The sequence below is a fragment of the Pezoporus occidentalis genome, unplaced genomic scaffold (genome assembly GCF_034315485.1).
Source record: "Pezoporus occidentalis ecotype Australia unplaced genomic scaffold, CSIRO_AGI_Poc_V1 ctg212, whole genome shotgun sequence".
NCBI classification, from domain to species: Eukaryota; Metazoa; Chordata; class Aves; order Psittaciformes; family Psittacidae; genus Pezoporus; species Pezoporus occidentalis.
The window spans coordinates 1,090,927-1,114,677 of NW_026913987.1; the positions used below are offsets into that span (position 1 = coordinate 1,090,927).

Here is a 23,751-nt window from a genome sequence, read left to right on the forward strand (position 1 = left end):
TCTGACTTGGGGTCAAAGGAGTGATCTTCGGTAACGCGGCCTCACCCGTGAGGTGACCCGCTCTCCTCCCGCCACCGCTCCTGCCCGGCTCCGCGCCTCGCCGCCTCCCGCACAGCGCCGCCGAGGACGCGGCCGCCCGCGGAAGCGCAAGGTGAGGCCTGGGCCGGCAGACCCCGCGAGTCGCTCCGCACAGCGGCGCATGCGCCAGCCCCAGCACCGCCTCTCCCCATGCCGGGCGGCAGAGCAGCGGCCCGCCGCGGCGGGAGCCAGGTGGGTCCGACGCCGTACCCGCGGCGGGGAACACCGCCCCGCGCGTCCCCCGGTCCCGGCCCGGCCCGCTCCGCTCCGCTCCGCTCCTCTCCGCTCCCACCGTTCCTCCGGGGCCCGCCCCCGTCGCCATGGCAGCGCGGCCCCTTCGCGGGCAGCGGCCATGTCAACCCCCGGCACCCGGGTGCTCCCCGCCCCAGGCGTGGGGCGAGCGGCTCCCCGGCGCTGCCTATTCCCGCCCTGCCCGCGGTAAGCGAGTGCAGCACGGACAGAGCAGACTTAAAGCGCATGCCGTTAGCTGGCGGCCGCGAGTGCTGCGGCAGTCCCTGACTGATGCCTCGGCGACACGCGGAGCGGAGGCCCTCGGTTGAGAATTAACACCACAGAGACTCCCTCTGCCCCCGCGCTGTCTGGGTTCCGAGGGGTGGGAGCGGCCCTGCCCCGGCACTAGCAGGCTCCAGAGCAGGACCGGGAGGTAACGCAGCGCCTCCTTTCTGGTACTTCACACCTTCAGCGGGGCTGCGGCGAAGGAGGTGAGGGCCAGGAGTGAGGGTAGCGCGGCCTCTCTGCGGGACAGCGGGGGGGAGGAGTGCGCCCTCTTCGCAGCCGTGCTTCGTGTTTTACCTACCCCTCACCATCGTTAAATGCAGCTTGGTCGGCTCCCTTTGGAGCGGAAAGGGCAGACGTGCATATGGCACGTGCTTCATCCAAACACTGGGTAGTAATTTTTAGATGCATCTGTTGCTGCTCTTGCCACCAGCCTGTTACCATCCTCTTCAACAGACTAACAAAAAGAGGTTACTAAGTACATTGGCAATCTAAGTGTTTTCCATTTGCATAGCTCCCTCTCTTTGCTTTGCTTAGATCCATGTTTTTAGGAGATCTGCACCTCTGGAACTGAGCACCATATCCCTGGAGTAATTAATCCCAAAAGAACATAAACAAAATAAATGTGAAGTATTTGCAATTATGTATTGCTTGGAAACATTTTTCCATCTCTTGTGTTCAGCAGTAAGTTTATGTGAAACATACATGGAGCCACATGTGTAAGGCAAGAAAGATGAAACACAAAATACATGAGGGAGACGGTCTTCATAGCCTGATGCTGTAAGAATAGCACCTCAGAGGTATAATTAGCAATGTAATCCTCTCACTCTGATTGCCTGGGTGGCAGCATAAACCAATCTGGACAGTGTTTCTTCCACGTGCATGAGTAAATGTTTTACTTGATCGCACATCCAGTGATACCATTATGAGGGTTGTTTTTTTTTTTTTTGCAGTAGTAGTAAAATGACAAGTGAGAGGAGTTGTGAGCAAAAATTGTGAAATCTGACACGGAGGACGCTAGTTGCTGGGAAGGAATATGCTTACATGTAATACATAAAAATGGATTACAAGTGCTCAGATAAGGTATGAGAGTGCTTGTATCTCTGAGTACTAGTTTGCATTCTATTCCCAGTTGCTGGCAATATATTCCCACATTTCTGAAAGAAAAGTATAGTTTGGCTTACTTCAGTTTCCCTTTGTACTAGTGTATCATTCAGAACTAAAGACATACTTCTTCAAAGAGACTCTGTGGGCCCATGGTCCTGTGCCATCTGTAGCAACACAGCAGTTCTCTGCTCTTAGTACAGACACAATTCCCAGGCATTGATTTTATGTTTTTTTTTTTGTGAAACAAGGGTCAGACTCCAGAGCTGCTTGAGCAAAATACAGCAAAAAAATAAATTACTCCTAACCTTGCATTTGTTGTTTTTTCAAGAAAACACAGAAATTCATAAGCATTTTTACTTCTGATCCTGGGTAGTTTGTTGTTGTTGAAAATTAGAAAATCGTTTAAAACCATACCCATTTCCTCAGGTTTCTCTCCACTCTGGAATTTTTCCTGGCCTTAATCTTCTGTCAGGAACAGGAGGGACATAAGGAACATGAGGGACAGCCACCTGCAACTCTTGATCTCTGATCACATAGTTAAATTCCTTTGACCTCTTTGGTTCTTCGCTCAAGCAGTTCCCTGTGTTACATAGCTTGACCATGTTGTTCCTCAGCAAAAAGCACATGATAAAATGCCTAAATGGATTGGCTGCCTTAGAGCTACCTGATTTTCTTAACATTTCCTTAGTTCAGGTACCTAGTTTGCCAATTTTGCAGTTCAGTTCTGTTGTGCATGAACTCAGCCACTGTTCTGCGTTCCCACTGCAGTGTTTCATAGAAATCACGCATGCGTTCATCAGTGCCTTTGCAAAGGTCATTACAAACTGGCTTAATACATGGTGGTTCTTGAGAAGTTCTAAGATTTATGAAAGAAGGATTTCTTCCTAATTTCTGGTTTCCAACAGCCGCTATTTTAAAGAGGGAGCTATGTATGCAAGTAGACTTTGGATGAGGGCTTTGCAGCCTAGTGGGTACCATTGTGGCATGTATGTAGAAAAAGAGCTATCCCACAAAGCAGAGCTAGATGGGGTTGCTGTAGTGCTCCTTTCCTTGTTACATCTACATCTAGTTTAAGTTGCATTTTTGCTTTAATTTTAAAGCCTGTGGCTAAGAAGAGGTTCTAGACTGTTCTCTTAGGCTTGTAGTCACCTTTTGCATTAAAGGGCCATTGAATGCCCTGTAAGTAATAGTTGATACAATTCTTCAGTTTTAGAACTGTCTTTTAAATGTAAATCTTCACATTGCTATGTTGCCTGTACCTACCACTTCATTACATTTCCATTTTCACATTTATTGGCAATTTTAGCTAACAGTGGAACAAACAGGAAAAGGGAGACTGATGGAAGTACAGATGATGAAAGAAGACAGAGATCACAGGTAGGCTGCTGCTCTGGGATCTCATTAAGCAGCTAAACGTGTGTTTTTCTCACAACTGTAACACTGCCTGTAGAGTCAAAGCCTACTAAAGATAGGTTTTGACCCTGCTTTTTTGATTGATTCACAGTGGTACTACATTGTGCTGAAGCCACAGAAATATATGTATATAAAAAAATCTAAAAGCAAAACTTGTAAAAAGTCTTTAAGAACATTTCCTAAAGTTTTAGAGTTACACAAAACTAAAGCTGAAAATAAAGCAACATGAATTGATTTTTATTATCCAAAATATGAGAAGAGCAAAAAGCAAAAGATGAAGCTGGAATGTCCAAAGCCAGCTAGGAATCTAAATACATAGTTTTTGCTAAATTAAAATGAACTTTTGAGTAAATTAGGTTTTAGTAAAAATTAAGATTTAGGATAATTTGATATTTTGATTCTGTCTGTGTGCCAGTGAAGACAGTGCTGTCTTAGCAATGGTCAAATAATTGCATCCAGCTCCTGATGAGAGATTTTAGAGTTTTCTACCTGCCTAATCTGATAAATCAGTACCTAAGGTGACAGAACAGGTGGATTTGCTAAGTCCACTGTAAAGTAGCCATGAGGCAGCCCATGCAGTACAAGAGAAATAAGCTGCCAGAAGCCTAATAGTGATCCTGTTCTACTTACCTAAAAAGCTTGTTAGTAGCTTTAAATGGCAATTACCATTCAATAGAATTTTCCAGAGGACCTGGGTTTCTTAATTTGATTTAAATAGGAAAATGCTGAGCCTAGAGAGATAAAAATTATGATTTAGTCACTAGCATCCCACCTACTCTCTGCATTCTGTCCTTGGAAATGGCAAATTATTTTAACTTAATGGTTATCTCCCCCCCCCCCCCCAACATCATCCTCAGCATGAAGCCTTGTCTTGGCAAAAATATGATGACATAGCCTGTTTGAACAGACATGTTTGGCACCAGTTCCTGGAACTAGCTAAACTTTGCAGATCACTAGGAAAAAATGGTCCTTCAGCTGAATAAACTGCCATTAGTTCCATAGAGTACAAATGTAGGAACAGACCTAAGGGGCAACCCAGTCCTTAACACCTACAGGTTGATACAGCAAAGCACTGGGATCCAAACCATCCAGGAATTAACCCCCTCTGGAATCAAATAGGTGAATAGTGTTATTATATTATCCATATGAAAATAAACAGTAAGTATGTCAGTTACTGCTCCTTAAATGTGAGCATTTAGAGCTTTCCCCAAAATAGTATGCTTATGAGTTTAATTAATATATGTTAGTTACCCAAAGCTGCTTTTTGTTTTTTAGTCAAGTGAAAAAAATGCTAACTTCCTCCATTTCCTGCCACAAAACACTTTACCAGACGCTCCATTTGTTTAACACGGGTTTTGTGTGCTGACACTTGAAAAACACGTGTCCCTTTACTCAGAATTCTTAGACTCCATTGCTAGAGCCACTTCTCATGACTACAAACCATGCCTGATGATGCCACGAAGCGGTGCTGCTATCAGGGAGTGTTACTTGTGTAAGGACCTTCAGACAGGTAATCTCTCAGTGCTTGATCTAGCCTGGGAGTCCGCCCCGCCTTGAGCAGGATGTTGGACTAGCTGACCTCCAGTTCCTTCTGCCCTACATTTTCCATGATGCTGTTACAGGTTTCTACCAAAGGTCTTTAATTCCCAGGAAGTCAACAGTTCTTGCATTCTCCTGGGCCTCTTGTCACACAGGGACCCACTGCTAGGATCAGTGTTCTGGAGGTTTTGAACCCTCCAGTTCCACCTGTGGGCACTTGGTACCCGTGTAACTGAAACTTTTACCCACATACTAAAGATGCGCAGTGCAGGATTTTAGGCTCCACGGTCTGTTTGGGGTTTTAAGTACTTAGGTACCTTACTGTGCATTCTAAAATAGTGTACAAGTCTTTGGAAACCCCATTTTGGGGCTTTTTATACACAAATGTCTGTACATTTACATAAAAAATGATGTTTGCTGGTTACTAAAATGACTGGATGCAGTTTAGTTCATACATGTGATTTTTATTTTTTTTTATCCTGCAACATCAGTAAAAACAAGATGTGTAATTTTAAGGACTACTTTGTTAATTTGTCTCTTTGCTCTGTGAATTATTTTTTCTATAGAAGAGTAGTTGGATTCTTCATCCTGTTTTTATTAGCAAAAACCTGGCTACAAAATTACATCTGAAAATTAACACAACAATTTAGTCTTGTTACATGTCCCATCTCTCTGTTAGCCAGAATTAAGGCAGGTGTTTAGCTGAGACTATGTTTTTGGAATGAATGAGGTTGTGGCATCAGCTTTGAGTTGTCTCCTATAGCCTGGTTGCCTTGCTTGCTTAAACAATACACATACCCTATCGACAGAAGCTTGCACAAATATTTTGTTTCTCATTAATCATGAGGCATTTACAATGATGAGCAGTGAAATGTGCGTAATAATGCTGGGAGGTTTTAATAAGACATGCCGGGAAGCAAAGGAAATATATTAAGGCTTTTTTTTGTTGTTGTCAGGTAATAATTAGTAGTTGGAATTGATTTAGTAAAATAAAGTAAGATACTGTATCTTATTTAGCTTGTTTTATTACTTTATCTAGTACTTAGTTAAATCAGCAGAGTCTTTGTTTTTTTAGTAGATTACATCTTTTACATTCAGATGAACTGATTTTTGTTATGGTTTTGAGCTGTTACTTCTAACACAGTAATTTATATCTCAGTGTAAATACTTCAATGATACTCTGCTTCATTTGGTGAGGCGGAAAAAAAGCTTTGTTCAGGGTTAAACAACAGATAACACTGAAACAGTTTGTCTGATTTTCTTTTCATCCTGTTTCAAACTTAATGCATCAGTTTCACTGTGATTAATGTAACTTCACAAAATTACCTCTGTAGCTACTTGCCTAGCTGTCTGATGCATGCAGACACACACATACATATATTTACTTGTGGCTGATTATAGGAAAATGAGGTGAACAGAAAAGATGGAAAATTCAGTTATTAAAACATCAGGTTGGTGTGGCCCGTTTGTCTCAATCCCTTTAAAATCTAGGCAGACAAGAAAGTAGTTTATGGGATGATTATCTGCACAGGCCATAAGGCAGTCCTCAAACAGTCTTAAGTGAAGAAAAGATAGTTACTGGCTCCTCCCAGATTACCATCAGGAATCCAATTAACTACAGGAAATACTGTGGCAGCAGCATTTGCTTCTCTCCTGTAAAATGTGAATTCCCTACAAAATATTTCCTGTGGTTGATACTGCAACAATGAAGGGATCAACAATCACCTACTCTTTTTGCAGGGCAACAGGTAAGGTGTCACAATGAAATTATTGAAACTATTCATAAACTTCCTATGGCTTTGAATATGAGATTAAAGAATAATTCCTCTAATGAAGTAATTTTTAAACTTTTCCAATTCTGAATGCTGTTTAAATGTGTTACTGACAATACTTCATTCTTCTGTATGTAGTTGGTCTTACAAGTCTGATAGTCTCTTAGTAAACATGATATTCATGATAAAGAGTATCTGAGGTCACCAGTTCTGTTTGTGGAACAGTGAATGTATTCATTTTACACTATCTCCTTTATGATTCTTAATAGTAATTACTGGCTGACAGCCTGTTCAAGGTAGTTTAAATAACGTCTGTTAACTATTGGGTTAACACTGCCGCAGAAAGCTGGTGTGACTTAATATGAATCAAGTCAGCCGTAGACAGTTTAGCTTGTAGTTTCTTGCCATTTATGTCAAAAACCCTATGATTAGCAAGTAGTGAATCATCAGACCAACACCTACATCATCTAATGAATTATATTCTTTTGTCTCTTTTGTGCGTGAAAGCAGCTACAGTCCTTTGTAAATATCAAACTTAATGATTAAATGACATTCACCTTTTACTGAAACAGATGGGGAATATTTTTTTCCCAAAGGGGGAAAAACACGTACAGAAATAACAGATCAGTTCTGGTTGTGGTCCCAGTGAAATCAGTTTTACAAGAGCTGCAGTATTGTTTTTCTGTGCAATTTACATAAAACTGAAGTATAAGAAAAATTGGTTAAATTATTACCTTGACTTCTCTGTCCCGTATCTTGAGTAGTAAATAGTTCACATTTCAAATAAGCCGAGGGAATTGAGCTGTGTACCTACTAAATACTCGATGCTAAAACTGCCTTCAAGATTTCTGTTAACTGTAGCTTAAGTATTTCTAAAATACCTACTCCTCATGATCCTACTTACTGGTATATATACTAGAACAACACCCTTTGCAGCTATTTTAACACAAAACAGTTACCTATGATTTTTACAGCACTTCAGAAATAAATTCTTTGTTATTCCCAGCAATGTTAAAATCAGTCTGTAGTAATTTAAAATACAGAGTTTCCTTTGCCAGTGCTTCCTGTAGAAGTGATTATGTCTCAGCAGATTTGTAAGATTTTTCTGTTAAAAACTTTCATGATCTGCCAATCTCAAAACACCAGATTTAAAGCCTAAATTTAGAGACCAAGTTGTAATGTAGTAGTCACTTTGTTAACATACCCAGTCCTCCTTACACTAACATATTTTTGCTTAGTCTTAGTTGTCTAAGTTAACTTTAGTTACGTCTCTAAAACATCTTACTCGTGCAGTTTAAGAACTTTGCATTTTGGCCATGAAACTTTATCCCATGTGATCTGATGTTTAGACAAATACCCTGTTGACTTCTGTGGGACTGCTCACAAAAGCAAAGCTGCTCAGGAAGATAAGTACCTGCAGAATCAGGCCACAGAGTAAATGTTAGAGGTATTACCCAAGTGCTTAGGTACAAAGCTGATATGGCCCCTACCTGAGTCTGTAGTCAACCATGTGCCTTTAAAAATTGCACTATGGGATAGTTCCTTACATGTCACTGCAATGGGGAGGGGACAAAATCAGTTTAGAAGGCAAGAAAATATTAAAAATAACCTCCAAATTTCATGTGAGAGTCACAAGCATCAGCATTTGCTTATAGTGTATGAATATATGAGGTATAAAATAGCTTTTATTCTACACTAATGTTTTAAAATTGAAATCTTGACCAAGATTTTTCCACGTTCATACATAAACGTCATCTTTTGAAGTGTGTGGTCAGCTGTCATATTCTTACTTACCAAATCCACATGGATCTGGAGAGATGACACGTCACTATTAGTAGAGTTCCGCAGAAATCCGTTGGGTAGCTTTACAATGGGATTACTGTTTGTGCCAGCAGCTGAACTGCCCCAACTGGAATTGTTCCAGTCTGGAACACAAGCTTTTCGCTCTGCCCTGAAAACATGTTCTGAAGTGAAAGATAGTAGTTGCATCTTTTAAATAAGCATCTTAACTGCTAAGGTAGAGTGAGACCAGCATCTTCTTGTCTCATCACTTTTTGGCTATATGATTTTTTTTTATGGCTGCTAAAACACTGGACATTGCTTTTTTCTCTCACTTTGTTCTGGAGCAAAAATTCATCCCAGTGACTGGAAGCCACTGATTTCCAGATCCTGATGTACTAAAAGGAAGTCTTCCTTGTTACAAGGCAGTGACACCTAAGCCAGTTGCTAAGTGGTGAGCCCCACTGCTCGTGTGATGCATCCACACTGCAGCCTGGTCATGTGAATCAGGACAATATGCCGCCAGTGTGCTCCTTCTTTGTCATTCTGGTCACCATAAAGGTCCAGAGCCTGCTTCATTGTGGATTTCAGTTGTCCTTGCTGCATGATACTGAACTACTCATCCTGTAATTTCACAGAATGCTTTTGTTTCCGAGGAAATGAGTGTGGACAAGAGGCTGCTTCACTCCTTAAAAGAAAGTGGAAGCACAGGGTGATCTCACCTATCTCAGTGCAGTGTGCCTATACTACTTCCTCTGCAAGAAAGTCCCCTCTCTACATGTATGAAGCAGTGAGCAGGGCTTGACAGCTGTCATGTTACCTGACTAAGGCAACAAGTGAATCAATGGTGCAATGAACAGGAAACAAAAAATGTTAGATCCTTTCTGATAGGAATTGATCTGCTCAAAAGTGGGACATCCCCCACACCTCAAAAGTTCATATAGACATCAAACCAAGTATAAAATTCACACCTGGAGGGGACTTCCTGAAATATTCCCCTTAGTCCTTGACATCTGATGGTGTATCATGATTTCTAGAGATCCTTGTTTCTTTGGGCAGTGTGGTGCTGCTTTTTACTTCAGACAGCCAACAGCACAGACTTTATTTTCCTCTTGTCTTGGTTTCATTAGCTGTGTTGTTCCTGCACACTTAATGATACTGCTTCCTATGATGAACCATAAAGAGAATGAACATTACCTGAGACATCGTTCTATGTCTTGAATGGGGACTGAAAGAGCAGTCTTCTTTGCTGTCATGGCAATAGAAATGCATGTCCCAGATAACTGAGCGGATCTGATTAAGGTGGTACCATGATCGCCACAAGCACATTCCTCAGACAGATAATGAGGACCATGGCCTGGAATAACACTTTGGGCTTGTTTTTTTCTTCAGCACCTTTTGAGTGTTCATATGATGAACAAACTGCTGAAGAGGACCTTTTAAAAACTAAGAGTATCTGCTACATAGAAGAATCAGGAGTGTTGATTCTTTTACTTAAGCACTGTTTTTACTATTAACACTCTTTATCTGTGCAGGAATGTAGTACCCCTATCTAGTAAGATCAACACTGAGATAGTACTTCCTGTCCCAAATTACATTTTACATCTGTTTGAGGGAGAGCAGTAGAATTCCATGAAGTAATTTGTCATAATCTTGCTTCACTTTTCTGTTTCAGAAATAAATACAAGTGAATTGCTCACATGGATCATACTGTGCAATTTAAAACACTTGTCAGGAAATAAAGACAGAAAACTGGCAGGCACGTGGACAAAATACTGAAGTCAGTTGGAACTGCCTGGTTATACAGCACAGGAAATAGGGCTTTGGTGTATCTTCTGAAAGGGAGCTCTTACTTGCTGCACTGCAAATATACGCAGTGTTTGCCTCTGCCATTTAGAACAATCTTGCTAGTATTCCCTAACACTGTAGGTATATTATCTTCTGCATTAATCTCCATCTTTTCCCTTTTCAGTTAAGGGTCCCTGACAGCCTGAATTCTGCTTAAAAAAAAAAAAATGGTTTATGTAATCTGAACAAGCTATTAGAAGCTATTAAGAGTTTTTAGGAGAACCTTCTGAGAAGTAGGAACTCACAATTTTAGTTAATTCAACTCTTACTAACCCTGAAAATTATTTTGGGGAATAAAATAATTTCTTTAGCTACAAAGTTCCCTCTGATCATGAAAGCCAGCTTTTACTGATTTCAAAGTCTGCTGGGAAAAGTATAGAGGTTTTGGAACTTCTCCAAACAGAATGCAATTATATGCAAGCATTTCTGCCTCTTTATTAAAGGATAGACTTTTAAAAGTGCAGAGTCAGATGCTCGAAGTAGCTGAGTAGAAAATGCTCCAGATATTCTTTAATCCTTAATAAGATTCATTTTAATTCATAGTCCTATTAATATGTTTACATTAGAAATTAATTTCTGAGGATCACTGAAGTTTCAAAGGGCCTTTGGCTTTTACTGAGAAATGTAATTCTCATGATTTTGAGGCAACTGATATAGCAGTATTAAAAGTTTATTAATGTGTATGTGCATTCTGTTCCACCTTTAAGCATCTTGAAAAGGAAAGAGCTACACTACATGATGTTCTGGAATAAAGTCCACTAGCACTGTTGGACAAACAGTTGATTCTATCACATATCAAGGATGTGATAGATCATGTAATATCTGCATGAATGAGATTCTATTTAAATCTGTTTAAATATTTACTTTAAAAACATCTATGAAGAATTACAGATAAAAGGTGGACAATAAATATTAACACTATACTTGAGACTGTTACACCACCTCATCCCCACAGTGCTATTTATTCTTTTAGCAAACCTGTCTTTTAAAACACTATCTATACTGCTTAGTCCTTATACTGGTTTTGCAGAATTTGAGGCCTAAGTTTTGCCTAGTTAGTAAAAAAACACATCATAGAGCAAAGATGTACTTAGTTTGGTATAAAAAAAATGGGGGTTTGTTATATGTGCAGCAATTTTCCTATAGAGGTAAGAGAAGCAGAATGGTGATCTTACACTGGGTAACAGTATCCACTCAAGAGCCATGTAAATGTTTTATTTAAACATCAGAGTGGCTGATTAATATGTTCACATTTACAGCTTTCCCTTATGTTTTTTTTGTCAGATAGAAGGTCTTCAGAACAGGACTTGTATTAAAAATTATACTAAAGCAAGAGAAAAAAAAAAACTGTTTTCAGCTTAGACAGATGCCTGTGTTCAGGTTTCTTGTTACAGGAGGATCGTCACATGTGACTTTAAGCATGCCAACAGACTAAAAACAGAGGGAAGAGAGTAGAGAAGGCATAAGGCCTGTGGACAGTCTGTTTGGCAAGTATCAACTAGAACTATAAATGGCGCAATGTAGAAGCGGTGCTGCCGTTATGATACCGTTGGCTTTGCTGAAACTGCCCATTGCAAGATTTCTAGTCAGGATCTCTGGTCATGTTTTTACTTTTAAGAATGTGATAAAATCAACATGGCTTTACATTAAATGAGTTGAGGGATTCTTGTCCATATAAAACATGCATTTACAAAGCACATCATCAGTCAAACTCCATAGAGCTTGAAATGCACAATCAACTAAACTTCTAATTGCTAGGATGGAGAGTGAAGCTGTTGAATTTTAAGATGCTGTGCACCAAAAGGGCAGTACAGGCCCTGTCAGGCTGCCCAGTTCTTGGACAACTTCATAAACAGGTGCCAGGTTTGATTTTCAGCTTTATTGTGCATTTTTGTGCTTCTGTTGCAGATTTTCAGTGAATGTTATTACTGTTTCAACAGGTACTGCAATGGCTGCAGGAGTTCTGCTGCAAAATGAACTACCGTATTCTTCGTTGCTAGAGAGCAGTTTGTATCTTGCAAATATGAGTTCAGGTAATAATTTTTCTCTGATATAGCAAGAAAAAAATGCTTCAAGAAATTCAGAGGTGGGGGGGGAACCACAAAAAAAAAAACACAAAAAAAAAACCAAACCAAACCTCTCCAAGACCCCAAACCATTTTCCATAGAAAATTATAAACCCCAGAAATACTATCCCCAATTATAAACATAAAATATTTATACACAAAACCAGACTGCATTACTGTATCATCACCACGATGTGTTAACATGTCAAGCTTTTCTGTAACATTCGTATTGTCACATCTCTTGGTTGAAGAAACTGTAATTTTTGTGCTCAGAAACAGCCCAGCTCTCTGAAAAAACAAACACATCTTTAGCAAAACTCCCCTTCCTAATAAAGTATTTCCACTCTTACAGGTTGTAATTATTTCTTACTGTTTTGGGTCAAATCCTGCTACATTCAGGAGGAAAATAATGACATGCAGTATTTTACGTTGCTTATTTCTGGCTCCACTGTCTTTTGATATACACTGAAGAAGAATTTCTGGGTAGAGAAAAAGCATTACATATAAGAAAGCAATATAATTAATTAGAAAAGATCCTCCATGTTTCTTGGATATGCATAGCACCTGAAATAGCCTTTTTCATCTCCTTTCTCTTCCACCCAACCCCCCAAATAAAACTATATTTAACTCTTTCCTCATCTCTTTATACTAGCTTTATTGCTGAATTACAGTAGTCAGAGTTTTGAGACAACAGCTAGCAGAGTCATTGTTAACATTTTCCTTTCCTCCCATGACATCACTACTGATGTTTCAGGCCTGGTGCCTGCAACAAACCTTACCACATTTCCTTAAGGACCGGGGTGCAGTACTCACAGTTCAGTCACTCAATTCCTGTTCAGTATCTAGAAGAAATAGTAGATTTTTGCCTTGTGAATTTTTACTGTAAGAGAGCTTTCTCTTATGCAGGCTTCTCTATAAGAGGTGCTGGTTTTGTCGTACAAAAAGCAGCACAGGTTGAATGTATCTTCAGGAAAATGCAGCTGCTTATGCAGCTGCTTATTGAACAAAGTTATGGTGGGTTTTCTTGATTTCCCCATCTTTAACCTGCAGTCAAATGCACAGACAATGGGATGACAAAGTTTAGCATTGCTACAGTCTGTTCTCCACACAGTGGCATGAAAATGTGCTTTTGAGAGCGCTGCAATCTTTCTGGCCAGCTCATTCTCCTTCTTAGCACACTTAAAAGAGAAGTGGGAGGCAATTTGCCACCTAATATCTACCTTCAAAAGCCTAAAGCACTCAACAGATCCATCTCCTCCCCCCCCCCATCATCTGCTTTATCTCAGTCTGCAAGGCTAACAGCTTTGCTTAATAAAACAGCTGTGCCCTGAAAAAAAATAAGTCTTTTGTTTTGAATAACACATTGTGTTTTGTTAGAAGATATGAATGGTGCAGAGTGAACAGTCTACAATTCATCATGTACTGAACCATTTCAGTAGGAACACACTAATCCCAATCATTACAGAGCTAATGATGCATTTTGGAGCAACTAAGTGGGGGAGGAGAGGTGGTTGTGGAATGTCTAACCAAAAGGTGGGGGAGTATAATGTGCTTACATATAGATTTCTCAGGAAGCTGAGTCTCCAGCTACATTTTGATTGTTCTTTTGAATCCAGTATTTTGTGCCTTAGTGAGTTCTGAATGCATGTTATTGACAACGAACTAAATGCCCACATTGTTTATGGAAAATGTTTTGGTTGTTCCCAAGCCATTTGCAAAATTATCTATTTGAAATGCAACTATTTTCATCGAGCAGCAGAACAGTTTGTCCCAAAGAGTCTCCGTTCCTATAGACTGGAGCAGCCCCAAGGATGGCTGGCAGCAGCTCCTTCGCTGTTAGTTACTATGGAGATAGCTCAGCCCATGCTGATGAGCTGCTGGAGCACACAGAAGGATGCACAGCTCTACGCAACTTCAGCACTGAGCAAGTTGGGTTTCCTATCGGGGCATCCTCAACAGCCAGCCACTGGCTGGGGCTGGTCAGTCATGCAGGGCTCACCCCGGAGACGTTCGGCAGTCAGTATTTTTAGCAACTTTTTCCAGGGTCGGAGGCATTCCTCCTCCGATCCCCTGCTTCGCATCATCCAGAGGCGGCGGAGCTCAGCTGTCGAGGTCCTCTCATCATCGACTCACCGGGTTATGGTGGCGGTGTCATCTCTGAGCCCCGAGGAGCTGGATGCAACTTTTCCTGAGAAAAAAAGTAAAGTACTTTTTGTTAAGACTGTTGGCAGTTCTGGGCATTTTCTTGGTATTAAATGAATATACTTCTGTTAACTGTATTTTATAGAGATGCATAAAATACTCAGGTTTAATTATTTTTCCTGTTCACTCATTCCTTACTCAAGAATTAATACATGCTTTTCTCTGTGACAGCTGAGTTATAAAGAACCAGAAGAACATGTTCACACATAGAATCGTAATATGGTTAGGATTGGAAAGGACATTAGGATCATCCAGTTCTAACCCCCATGTCAAGTGTATGGCTAAGTATTTAAGTATTTTTGATTTCAGGTGGAAGAGGACAGTGACATGTTTTTCTGTTGCAAAGGGTATTGCACACCTCTAAATCCATCAGAGAAACTAAAGTTACTGTGAGAAATGACAACTTCTGCAGTAATGCAAGCAACTTTTTCCCCTGAGAATGCTTCCTTGAAGTCTGTATTGGAAAATGAGCCTTAAATCTATATTCCATGTATTTATGGGTTTTGTAACTTCATATTGATGAAGTGGAACTGTTAGGGTTGAACTGACACTTTTAAGGTGGAGATGCATTTCTCAGCTTTCTTACGAAGTCTGTTTTTCCCTGTGTTCCAGGAAGCTCGAGGCGTCCAACAGCAAAATACACCAAAGTAGGGGAGCACCTTCGCCACGTCATTCCTGGCCATATGCAGTGCTCGATGGCATGTGGTGGCCGTGCCTGCAAGTATGAAAACCCAGCTCGATGGAGTGACCAGGAGCAAGCCATTAAAGGGCTCTACTCTTCTTGGTAATAAGCAGCATTTGCTCTCACTAAAATGTAATTGCATCAATTGTATTTATTAAAAGAGAGAATTCAAAAGAAAGTAATGATTTTTTTTTTAAATCAGCTGCTGCTAAGTATAAGACATAATGATAGCTTGGTTCAGAATTACAGCTTCACAGTAAACCATAATGGCCATTGTACGTAGCCCAGTAAAGATGATGAAAGATTTCTGCCGACATACACTAAGTTTAATTCAGATCCAAAAGAATAAATATCTATATGCAAGAATTACAAAGAACCTGCTCTGGGTTATAGACGGTCCTTGCTGACGTTTAAAATGCAAATGAATTAAAATGTGTTCATAATAGAATTTAGAACTACAAACATTTACTAAAGATGAAGTAATGAAAGGCGTGTTCTGAAATGTGCTTATGTGCAGTAACAGTCACATGAAACGTGTCTCTACATTCTTACTGATTTTTTTGCAACAGCAAGTGCTGTTCAGCACATACAGACCTTAAAAGGCCAAACAGATCTGTATTTTTTACCATGTTCATTGGCCTGGCATTTAAACAGTTCCAGTAATTGTCTTTTGATTGTTGAATCTGTATCAGCTTAACAGGATTTATCACTAACACTATATGATAGTAGAATTTACTAAAAATCATTTCTGGTAAATCAGCAAGATATTTCTGTTGGTTTTGATCATCACAGAGTATTCTAACTTTGGTAGATTCATATACAAGGAATTATTAATAACAGCATTATTATCTACTTTTCTGATTTCGCAGGATTACAGATAACATACTGGCTATGGCTCGACCCTCAACAGAATTAATTGAAAAGTACAAAATTATTGAACAGTTTGAAAGGTAACAAATTTAGTCATTACTTACTGTAAGTATTACTAGCGTAATTCCTGATCCATTTTATCTTTCAACATAGATTTGGATTGTTGATAAAGATCCTTTCATTTTAATGATAGACAGGTAAAGATTTATTCTCCACTAAGAATTAATGTGTGTTTCAGAAAATAAGGGATAATGAGATTTTGGCTGCATATAATACCTTGACTCATCTATTCTTCCCTTAAGATGTGGCATAAAAACCATAATTAACCTTCAGCGTCCTGGGGAGCATGCAAGCTGTGGGAATCCACTAGAACAAGAGAGTGGCTTCACCTACCTTCCTGAAGCTTTTATGGAGGCTGGAAGTGAGTCCACTCCTGCTGCTCTTCCTCATTAATTATTGATTTTTGCACTTAAAGGTGTTTGTATTTGAATTCTTGTCTGTTTAAAACAGCTATGTAAGAAATGTTGCACAAAATGGGATATAAACATGAAAATTGGCAAATATAATTGAGAGTGAATAACACATTGTCAAAGGTCATTGATATCTAGAGTGAGACAGAGGGTTTATGTTCTGGTGTTTAGAATAAAGACAGGACTAGGGCTGGTTAAATCTGTCGTTTTCTTCTGAGTTCACAATTAATGTGAACACCATTAATGACATTTCAAATTCTGCTACAATTCCTGTTTTCTTATCTAGACTATAAAAGGTTGTTTCATTGGAGGACATTTGCAGTGACAGTATTTTTGTATTTTTGTATTATGGTGAGATGAGGAGAAGTGCCTCTCTGTAGGAAGCAGCTTTTGACTGAAGAAGTGCTTTTATTTCTAAATAGAAAAAATTACCCTCTCTCTATATATAGCTCAGTAATTTTGGTATGAATCACTGCGTTTTGTTACACCTTTTACATTCTTGCTGAACTTTAGTTTGACAAATCTTCGCTAGCTTCATGTATTTATCAAATTTCAAGAGCAAGTGTACAGTGCAATGGGAAAATAGTGTCTTGCAAACAACATGTAGTTAGAGTCTAAGATCCATTATGCAGTTTTTTAGTGCTCTCATTTATTAGTCATCTCTCTGCTGTGTATAGTACTGAAAACTTCACATTGGGGATGGCAGAAAATAACTCTCTTTTTATTTTAGTTTATTTTTATAATTTTGGATGGAAGGACTATGGAGTGGCATCTCTCACTACTATACTGGATATGGTAAAAGTCATGGCTTTCGCCTTGCAGGAAGGGAGGGTGGCTGTTCACTGTCATGCAGGACTTGGTCGAACAGGTATGTGCTCTCCTGCAAAATCCCCAGAATTCTTTTTCTCTAGTTAGAAATGATTAATAGTTTGTTTTGATTCTGTATCATTTCAAGATGTAGATCTATAAAATGGTTAAAAATGCTAAACATTTGTGAAAATTATCTGATGGCTACAGGAGATCAACTTTATTATATTAAAAACAGGACCTGTAATGTTAGCGAGTTTTTGAATCTGTATAATAATTCCCTGTTCCATTCAAATGGGACACCTTTTTTTTTTTTAATGGGAAAAATTCACCTATACTTTCATTTCACCAATAGTTTCATTGTCCAGTATTTATTACATGGTTACAAACCTGCCACTCACTTTTAGATGAGGTGGATTTGGTGGAGCAGCTAAGATCTGTTACTTCTTTCAAGACTGTTTTGCCCATGTCCTTCCTGTAGAAACCACCATTGCTCCTGTGGAACTCCCAGAGATGCTGTGGTGAGAAACTATCTTTCTCACTGACCATGAGAATGGGTTTGCTATTTTGTGACCCAACAAATGCAACTATACTTCAGTAAGAGCATCATGTGAGAGAGGACATAAAGCCTGTATCTTCACCTATATTAATCTTTATCCTATAGTTCCACTAAGTATTTGCTTTAGTCTGACAGTTCTTCAACTAATGCTTGTGTTTGTATTTTCCAGGTGTTCTAATAGCTTGCTACTTAGTTTTTGCAACAAGAATGAGTGCTGATCAAGCCATTCTTTTTGTCAGAGCAAAAAGGCCTAATTCTATTCAGACAAGAGGGCAGTTACTATGCATCAGGGAATTCACTCAGTTTTTGGTTCCTCTGAGAAATGTATTTGCATGCTGTGATCCCAAGGCACACACAGTGACCCTGTCCCAGTACCTGACCCGTCAGAGGCATCTGCTCCATGGTTATGAGAGCAGGCATCTCAAACATGTGCCAAAACTTATTCATCTAGTTTGCAAGTTGTTGCTAGACTTGGCTGAAAACAGACAAGTGATAGAGGCAGAACTGTTAGATCTACCAGATCTCTCAGCTGAAATTGAAAAGACTGTTTCTCAGTTAGTGTCCACACAGCTGGACAGAGAACTTGCGAGGCAGGACAGTGATACATCTGACTCCCACACCAACTCATCCACTTTTGAGACCCAGGATTCTCTTTTCTCTCTGGGACATGATTGTGATCCTCTTTGGAAAAGAAGGAATGTTGAATGCCTCCAGCCTCTTACTCACCTGAAAAGGCGTCTAAGCTATAGTGAGTCAGATTTAAGGAGAACTGAATTTCTTTTAGAACAAGGAGAAACTGCCTGGACAGTACCTGCTCAGATATTACTGTGCAACAAACTTAAGCAGAACAGTGGTGAGGAATGTTCTGCCACAGATGACCAAAAGCCACAGTTTGATTTACACAAAGGAGCATTAGTGCGTAATACATGCATGTTCTGGAGTCAAGGTAAATTTAATCTGGATGGACGAAAAGATGGGTCCTCACTTCACCACAGAAGGAACTCTACCAAAGAAGTGCCACGCAGCAGAACCTTCTCTTCAGGTCTGTCATCTATCCACAACACCAGGGAACCTGGAACACCAGGGCATAATTTTACCAATGAGACTGCTCATAGAAAAGACCACAAGACTAATATGTATGGCAGAAGAGTCTATGTCTCTGAGGACTCAGATTCTTCTTCTTCTTCTAAAGTGAACTTTTCCATTGGATGTGAAAGCCAAGGGAGCAAAGATGTGTCAGAGGCAATTCCACACATTGTTATACAGTCAGAATTAAGTTTGGAAGCCCGAAGAGTTTTGGCAGCAAAAGCACTTGCAGATATAAATGAATTTTTGGAAGAGGATGAAGTGAAACAGAAGGTAGAAATGTGGCAGGTAATTATTAACTTGTTTCAATGTTACGTGCTCTGCATATTTCACCTAGGTTAATTCCTAGGTGGCAAAAATGCCACCATGAGCTTTGAAATGGCACGCTGGGACACCAGTTTATACTGTGGTTCAGTGAATGACTGCATGTGCCAATTATAGGCCAGTTCATTCAAAAGCAAGCAAAATACACCTACAGTTTTGGTCTCTAGCAGGAGATTAGAACACTGCTTCTTGTTGTGTTCAATCTTTTTCGTGACTAAAGATAACTGATGCAGTACTTGCGGTTGTAACTTGGCTGCTGGTAGCGTAAGAGTACTACAGATTTTCATGTAGAGCTGTGTTGATTTTAATCAGTGCTTTCTCAGAACTCATTGGAGGATTCTGTGTGTAAAAGAATTTAATAGAAACTTCAATGCTTATCCTCAAAGCCAAATCCTCCTGGCAATGTTTGAAGTTGGAATCCAACCTGGTTTATGTATTCTAGTAGATAATGGGGAGGTTCTGAGGTGCACTGTATGTCATCCTTCTGTATTAAGGGATCACTTGTGTTGGTAAATATTGATGCCTTGTAAAAAAATTAGAGTTTTAAATTTTTTTGCAACTCTTAAGGTTTTTTTTTGTTTTCTTTTTTTGTTAGAACATAAGCAGCCAAAGGGAATGTTGCCAAAAGGAAAGAGATGATGCATTTTCAGTTTTGTTTTGTTTTGTTTTGAAGAAAGAACTGAATGCTCGAGATGGAGCTTGGGATAAAATCTGTACCGAGAGAGATCCTTTTATCCTCTGTAGCTTGATGTGGTCATGGATAGAGCAGCTGAAAGAACCTATTATATCCAAAGATGATGTTGACATGCTGGCACAAAAATGCACAGAGTCACAAGAGGCACTTTACTTACTGAGAAAGGTAGATCTGTAAATTAATTCTTTAACTGCCAAGTACATTTTGTTAATGCATGTTAAACTATTCATTTATGGTCTTCAGACAAGGGGATTGTACTTGACTTCAGTCTATTTCAAAATAAGAATGAAGATTATTATAGTATTGAAGAGTGTAAGTTTTAATCAGTACTATGATGATTAATATGATAGGAAAAATACCAGATACTGTCTGTGAACACTGCTGAGTAGAAGCTCACCTTCAGCATATTGCCCTGCACATTCTGCAGTGTGAGATCCACAGGCAAAGATGAGAAACCTTCTCTCTGTGACTCAATGGATGGCTTTTGTTAATGTCCCATCTTGACAGCTGTGCCTCATGGCTGTCATATTTGCTGTGCAAGCATCTTAGTCCATTAGCTTTGGAAGAGCTGGGACAAGGAATACATAGAATTTGCCAATTTGAGGAATCAGAAGCCAGGCCAAATTCTTCAATGTACATCAGAACTGTGGCCATCTGTATTCTGAAATATTTATGAAAAACAGGTACTTCTGATCCCAGCTGTTTAACTGTGCTTTGCCCAAAGGGCTAGATGTGAGGGATATAAAAAAAACCCCAAACACCTTCCCAACAAACAACTCCCCTCTATTCTTCTCACACAATTTCATTTTCTAATTCTCTGGTTTTGAAGTATTTATGAAGAAAATGCGGCCCTTCTTAACAGCCTCCAGATATCCAGGAATACAGCTTCTAATAAACAGGTGGTGAGAACTCTACGTGCAGTCACCATCTTCATGACATGACTTTCAGAATAACTGAGTTCATCTAAACCCACCATGTTTCTTCCTGAAGCATTCCTCCACTCTTATCAGTCTTAATTTTCTATTTGTATGAAATGAAAAATTACTGTCTGACACGTTATAAATTAATGGAAATGATTAATAATTATGGGGGGTTATATTTAAAAAATACTAGTTTATCTTATATTATCTTTTTTAAATTGTTTTGGAATCACAGAATAGTTGGCAGGAACCTCTGGACTATCCAACTGCCTTTCTCCAAACAGAGTCAACTGGAGCAGGTTGCTTGTATGTGAGATGCTTCAGTCCCTGAATCATCTTTGTGGCCCCTCATTGGACTTGTTCTAGTGTGTCAATGTCCTTCTTGTACCAAAGAGCTCAGAGCTGGACCCAGTAGTCCAGACATCGCACCTCAATTGACCAGCTGGCAACTCTCTGTTTAATGCAGCCCAGGACGCTTTTAAGCTGCCCTTACCACAAGGGCCCATTTCTGGTTCATGTTCAACTTTGCATGCACTGGGACACCAGGTTCTTTCCTGCCAATCTGGTCTCCAGGCAGTCAGCCCCTGGTATGTACTGGTGCATATTTAGCTGCTCCTCCCAGAAATCCCTGAAGTTTTAATTTAATTGTCATGAAGTGAAGTCCCTGGAGTGTGATTTATCTCCCTTGGAAAAGGGATGGAATTAGCACCCCAGAGATAACTTCACTCCCTTTGCTAGTACTGCCCAGGTGTCTTCCTGCAAGCTTCCTTCAGTGGTTTGGGGAAAGAGCCTTAAACATGCGTAACATCTGGGGCTGAAAAGATCAACTCTCACTTTTTCCATGCCGGTTCTCAAGAATGCCACTGTTTTATAGAGGACTTTTAAAAATCAGTCTCCAGATGCATGTCCAACCTCCTAGAACTTTCCAGAGCTGTTTGTGGTACATTGCAAGAGAAGAGTTTCTTCCACCATGACTGAAATAATAATGTAGAGGCTTTTTTTTAGGCTGGTGAAAATTCCCTCCCTAACTCCTGCACCTGAAGGTTTCAATACATGAAGGCACAGTCTGATATTTAAGCAGCAATTAACAAAACCTGAAAATTAAATGTTTTTCATGAAAATATTTCTTCTAATGAGCTGCTGTTCTTTTGCCCACCAGGAACAGTGTCAGACTATCCTTTGTATTTTACACTGTGTGGTGAACTTGCAAATGCTACCAGCCGATGTGGAGGAGGCCTTACTTGCTCGTGCTATTAAAGCTTTCACTAAGGCAAGTAACCATCTTTATTTATTTGTTTTAAATCATGGAGGGTGCATTAACAGAGCAGGCCTCTGTGAGGAAGGTTACAGCAGTTCCTTCACACGTAGTGTCCACATGCTTCACTCTCAGAATTTACATTTTATAATAATCAGCCTACAGAAAGGGTACAAAATATTCTCAGCAACATTAAATTCTGTCACTACAGCCTTAATCTGTCAGTCTCATTTGTCTGGGTTTGGATCACTGCCAATTCATGGGCTTCTTCAGATTAGGGAAAAGATAATTTTTTAAGGGTAAGAATAATTAGTCACTAGGAGTAGCTTACCAAAGGCTTCTGTTGATCCTGTACCACTCGGAGCCTTTCCATCAGATTAAAATCATGTTCTGAATTACACTGCAGTTCAGTTATGTTTTGGGTCCTTAATATAGGTTGTGCGTAAATAACTTCTGCTTTTGGGATCATTTAATAGCAGTGCCAGGTTAGACTTGCCATTGCTCAGCTCAGAGCTGCTTGCTTCTCAGATTCAGCAGGCAAAGTTATACGAACAGAACATTCATCATCCTGCTTCCTAATCTCTTGTAACCTGTACATGTTACCTGTTGAAACAAGTGACGTTTCTCCTTCTACTAGTTTGTTTTACTGTCCAGTCAGCATAACATTGAAAATACTCAGCATTAAGTACTCCATCATGAAGCATAGGTTTCCTTTGATAAATCTTAAAACTTTTCTTTATGTTGGTCATCTCCTTTGCATTTTGCTGTATGACATCAATTTAACAACTGAACTTCAATTTCTCCCTTTTATCAGACAAGCTTTGATTCTGAAAATGGACCATATGTTTATAACACCTTGAAAAAAGTATTTCGACAAACACTAGAAGAAAAAAGAAAAAAGCTTAAGGAAGGAGCAGATAATCCCCCTTGATTTCTACACAGCTATGCCGAAGAATGAGATGGGCCTACATTTTCCAGCTACTGTATTTTGTGCTATTTGGCATGATTTGCCGAACTTTAGGTAACAGCAGATATTAACAAAGCATTTTATTTTTATAGAGGGTGTTCTAGTGACAGTTGTTCTATTTACACAGTTCTAAAGAATGGCGCCTGTGTACTGCAGCATTTGGTTTCAGATCCTGTGCTTTTATATTGTGAACTGTTTTCATTTTCAATTGTATTTATTGATTTAGAAACCTCTGTCATGGGCAAGCAACCTGACTTTCAAGTTCTGACTGCCATCAGATCAGTGCCATGGTACACCAAGGTTTAATGGATGGAGTAAATATGAATTATGAATGTTTACATTAATTTTACTTTGCAGAAAATAAAACCTGAACTTATAAAACTCCATTTGCTTGTAGAAATTTTGAAGTAAGACTAAGAGTAATAATGACCAGATCCGGAGGTCTGCTGCTGACAGCAGGGAATCTTTTCCTTTAGATCTCTTAAATAATTGTCACCAAGGTGTTTCTAAAAGGTGTTGCAGTACAGACATATATTAAGTATATTGCGTATTAGTTATCAAGGCCTTAATTTAGACTTCTTTGGCTAAGAAAACGTTAAGGTGTTTTTTACAGAAAATAGGTTGTGGCATTTTAAGTGGCTTGGATAAGAGTGAAATTTTACCTTATTAGTGAAACTTTTAGATCTTACTTTAAGTGAGAAAACACCTACTTACCACACCTTAATAGGGATGTAATTCTGCTTATACTTCTGTTCAGCCAAATCTTGCATAAAGAAGTGTAATATAGTAAAAAAGAAT

General features: G+C 39.5%; 1 protein-coding gene and 1 long non-coding RNA gene across 9 annotated transcripts; one reads left to right on the top strand and one right to left on the bottom strand.

Moving 5' to 3' along the window:
* The first annotated feature begins 198 nt into the window (after positions 1–198).
* PTPDC1 (protein tyrosine phosphatase domain containing 1) lies at positions 199–23,339 on the top strand. Of its 8 annotated transcripts, XM_062619631.1 has the most exons (10): positions 412–516; positions 11,993–12,085; positions 14,932–15,103; positions 15,871–15,951; positions 16,174–16,292; positions 17,072–17,209; positions 17,877–19,081; positions 19,791–19,976; positions 21,891–22,001; positions 22,801–23,339. In XM_062619631.1, exons 2-10 carry the CDS (start codon positions 12,001–12,003, stop codon positions 22,915–22,917), a joined length of 2,214 nt encoding a protein of 737 aa, XP_062475615.1. In that variant the 5' UTR covers positions 412–516; positions 11,993–12,000; the 3' UTR covers positions 22,918–23,339. The 8 variants fall into 8 exon arrangements, with proteins under 8 accessions (XP_062475612.1, XP_062475615.1, XP_062475609.1 ...); XM_062619628.1 differs by lacking the exon at positions 412–516 and adding an exon at positions 199–270 and having other exon boundaries at positions 21,891–23,339; XM_062619625.1 differs by having other exon boundaries at positions 414–516; positions 21,891–23,339.
* On the bottom strand, positions 8,417–12,380 carry LOC134164168 (uncharacterized). Its single transcript, XR_009965030.1, has 3 exons — positions 12,277–12,380; positions 9,176–9,365; positions 8,417–8,892 (listed from the first exon to the last, which is right to left on the bottom strand). It is a non-coding gene; the product is annotated as an uncharacterized LOC134164168 (long non-coding RNA).
* Positions 23,340–23,751: the final 412 nt, after the last annotated feature.

Coding starts and splice junctions, on each gene's coding strand:
- PTPDC1 (XM_062619624.1), top strand. CDS start 13,759: ATGCATGTTATTGACAACGAACTAAATGCCCACATTGTTTATGGAAAA. Junction 15,104..15,870: donor AAAGGGCTCTACTCTTCTTG/GTAATAAGCAGC, acceptor CTGATTTCGCAG/GATTACAGATAACATACTGG. Junction 16,293..17,071: donor AGCTTTTATGGAGGCTGGAA/GTGAGTCCACTC, acceptor TTTTTATTTTAG/TTTATTTTTATAATTTTGGA.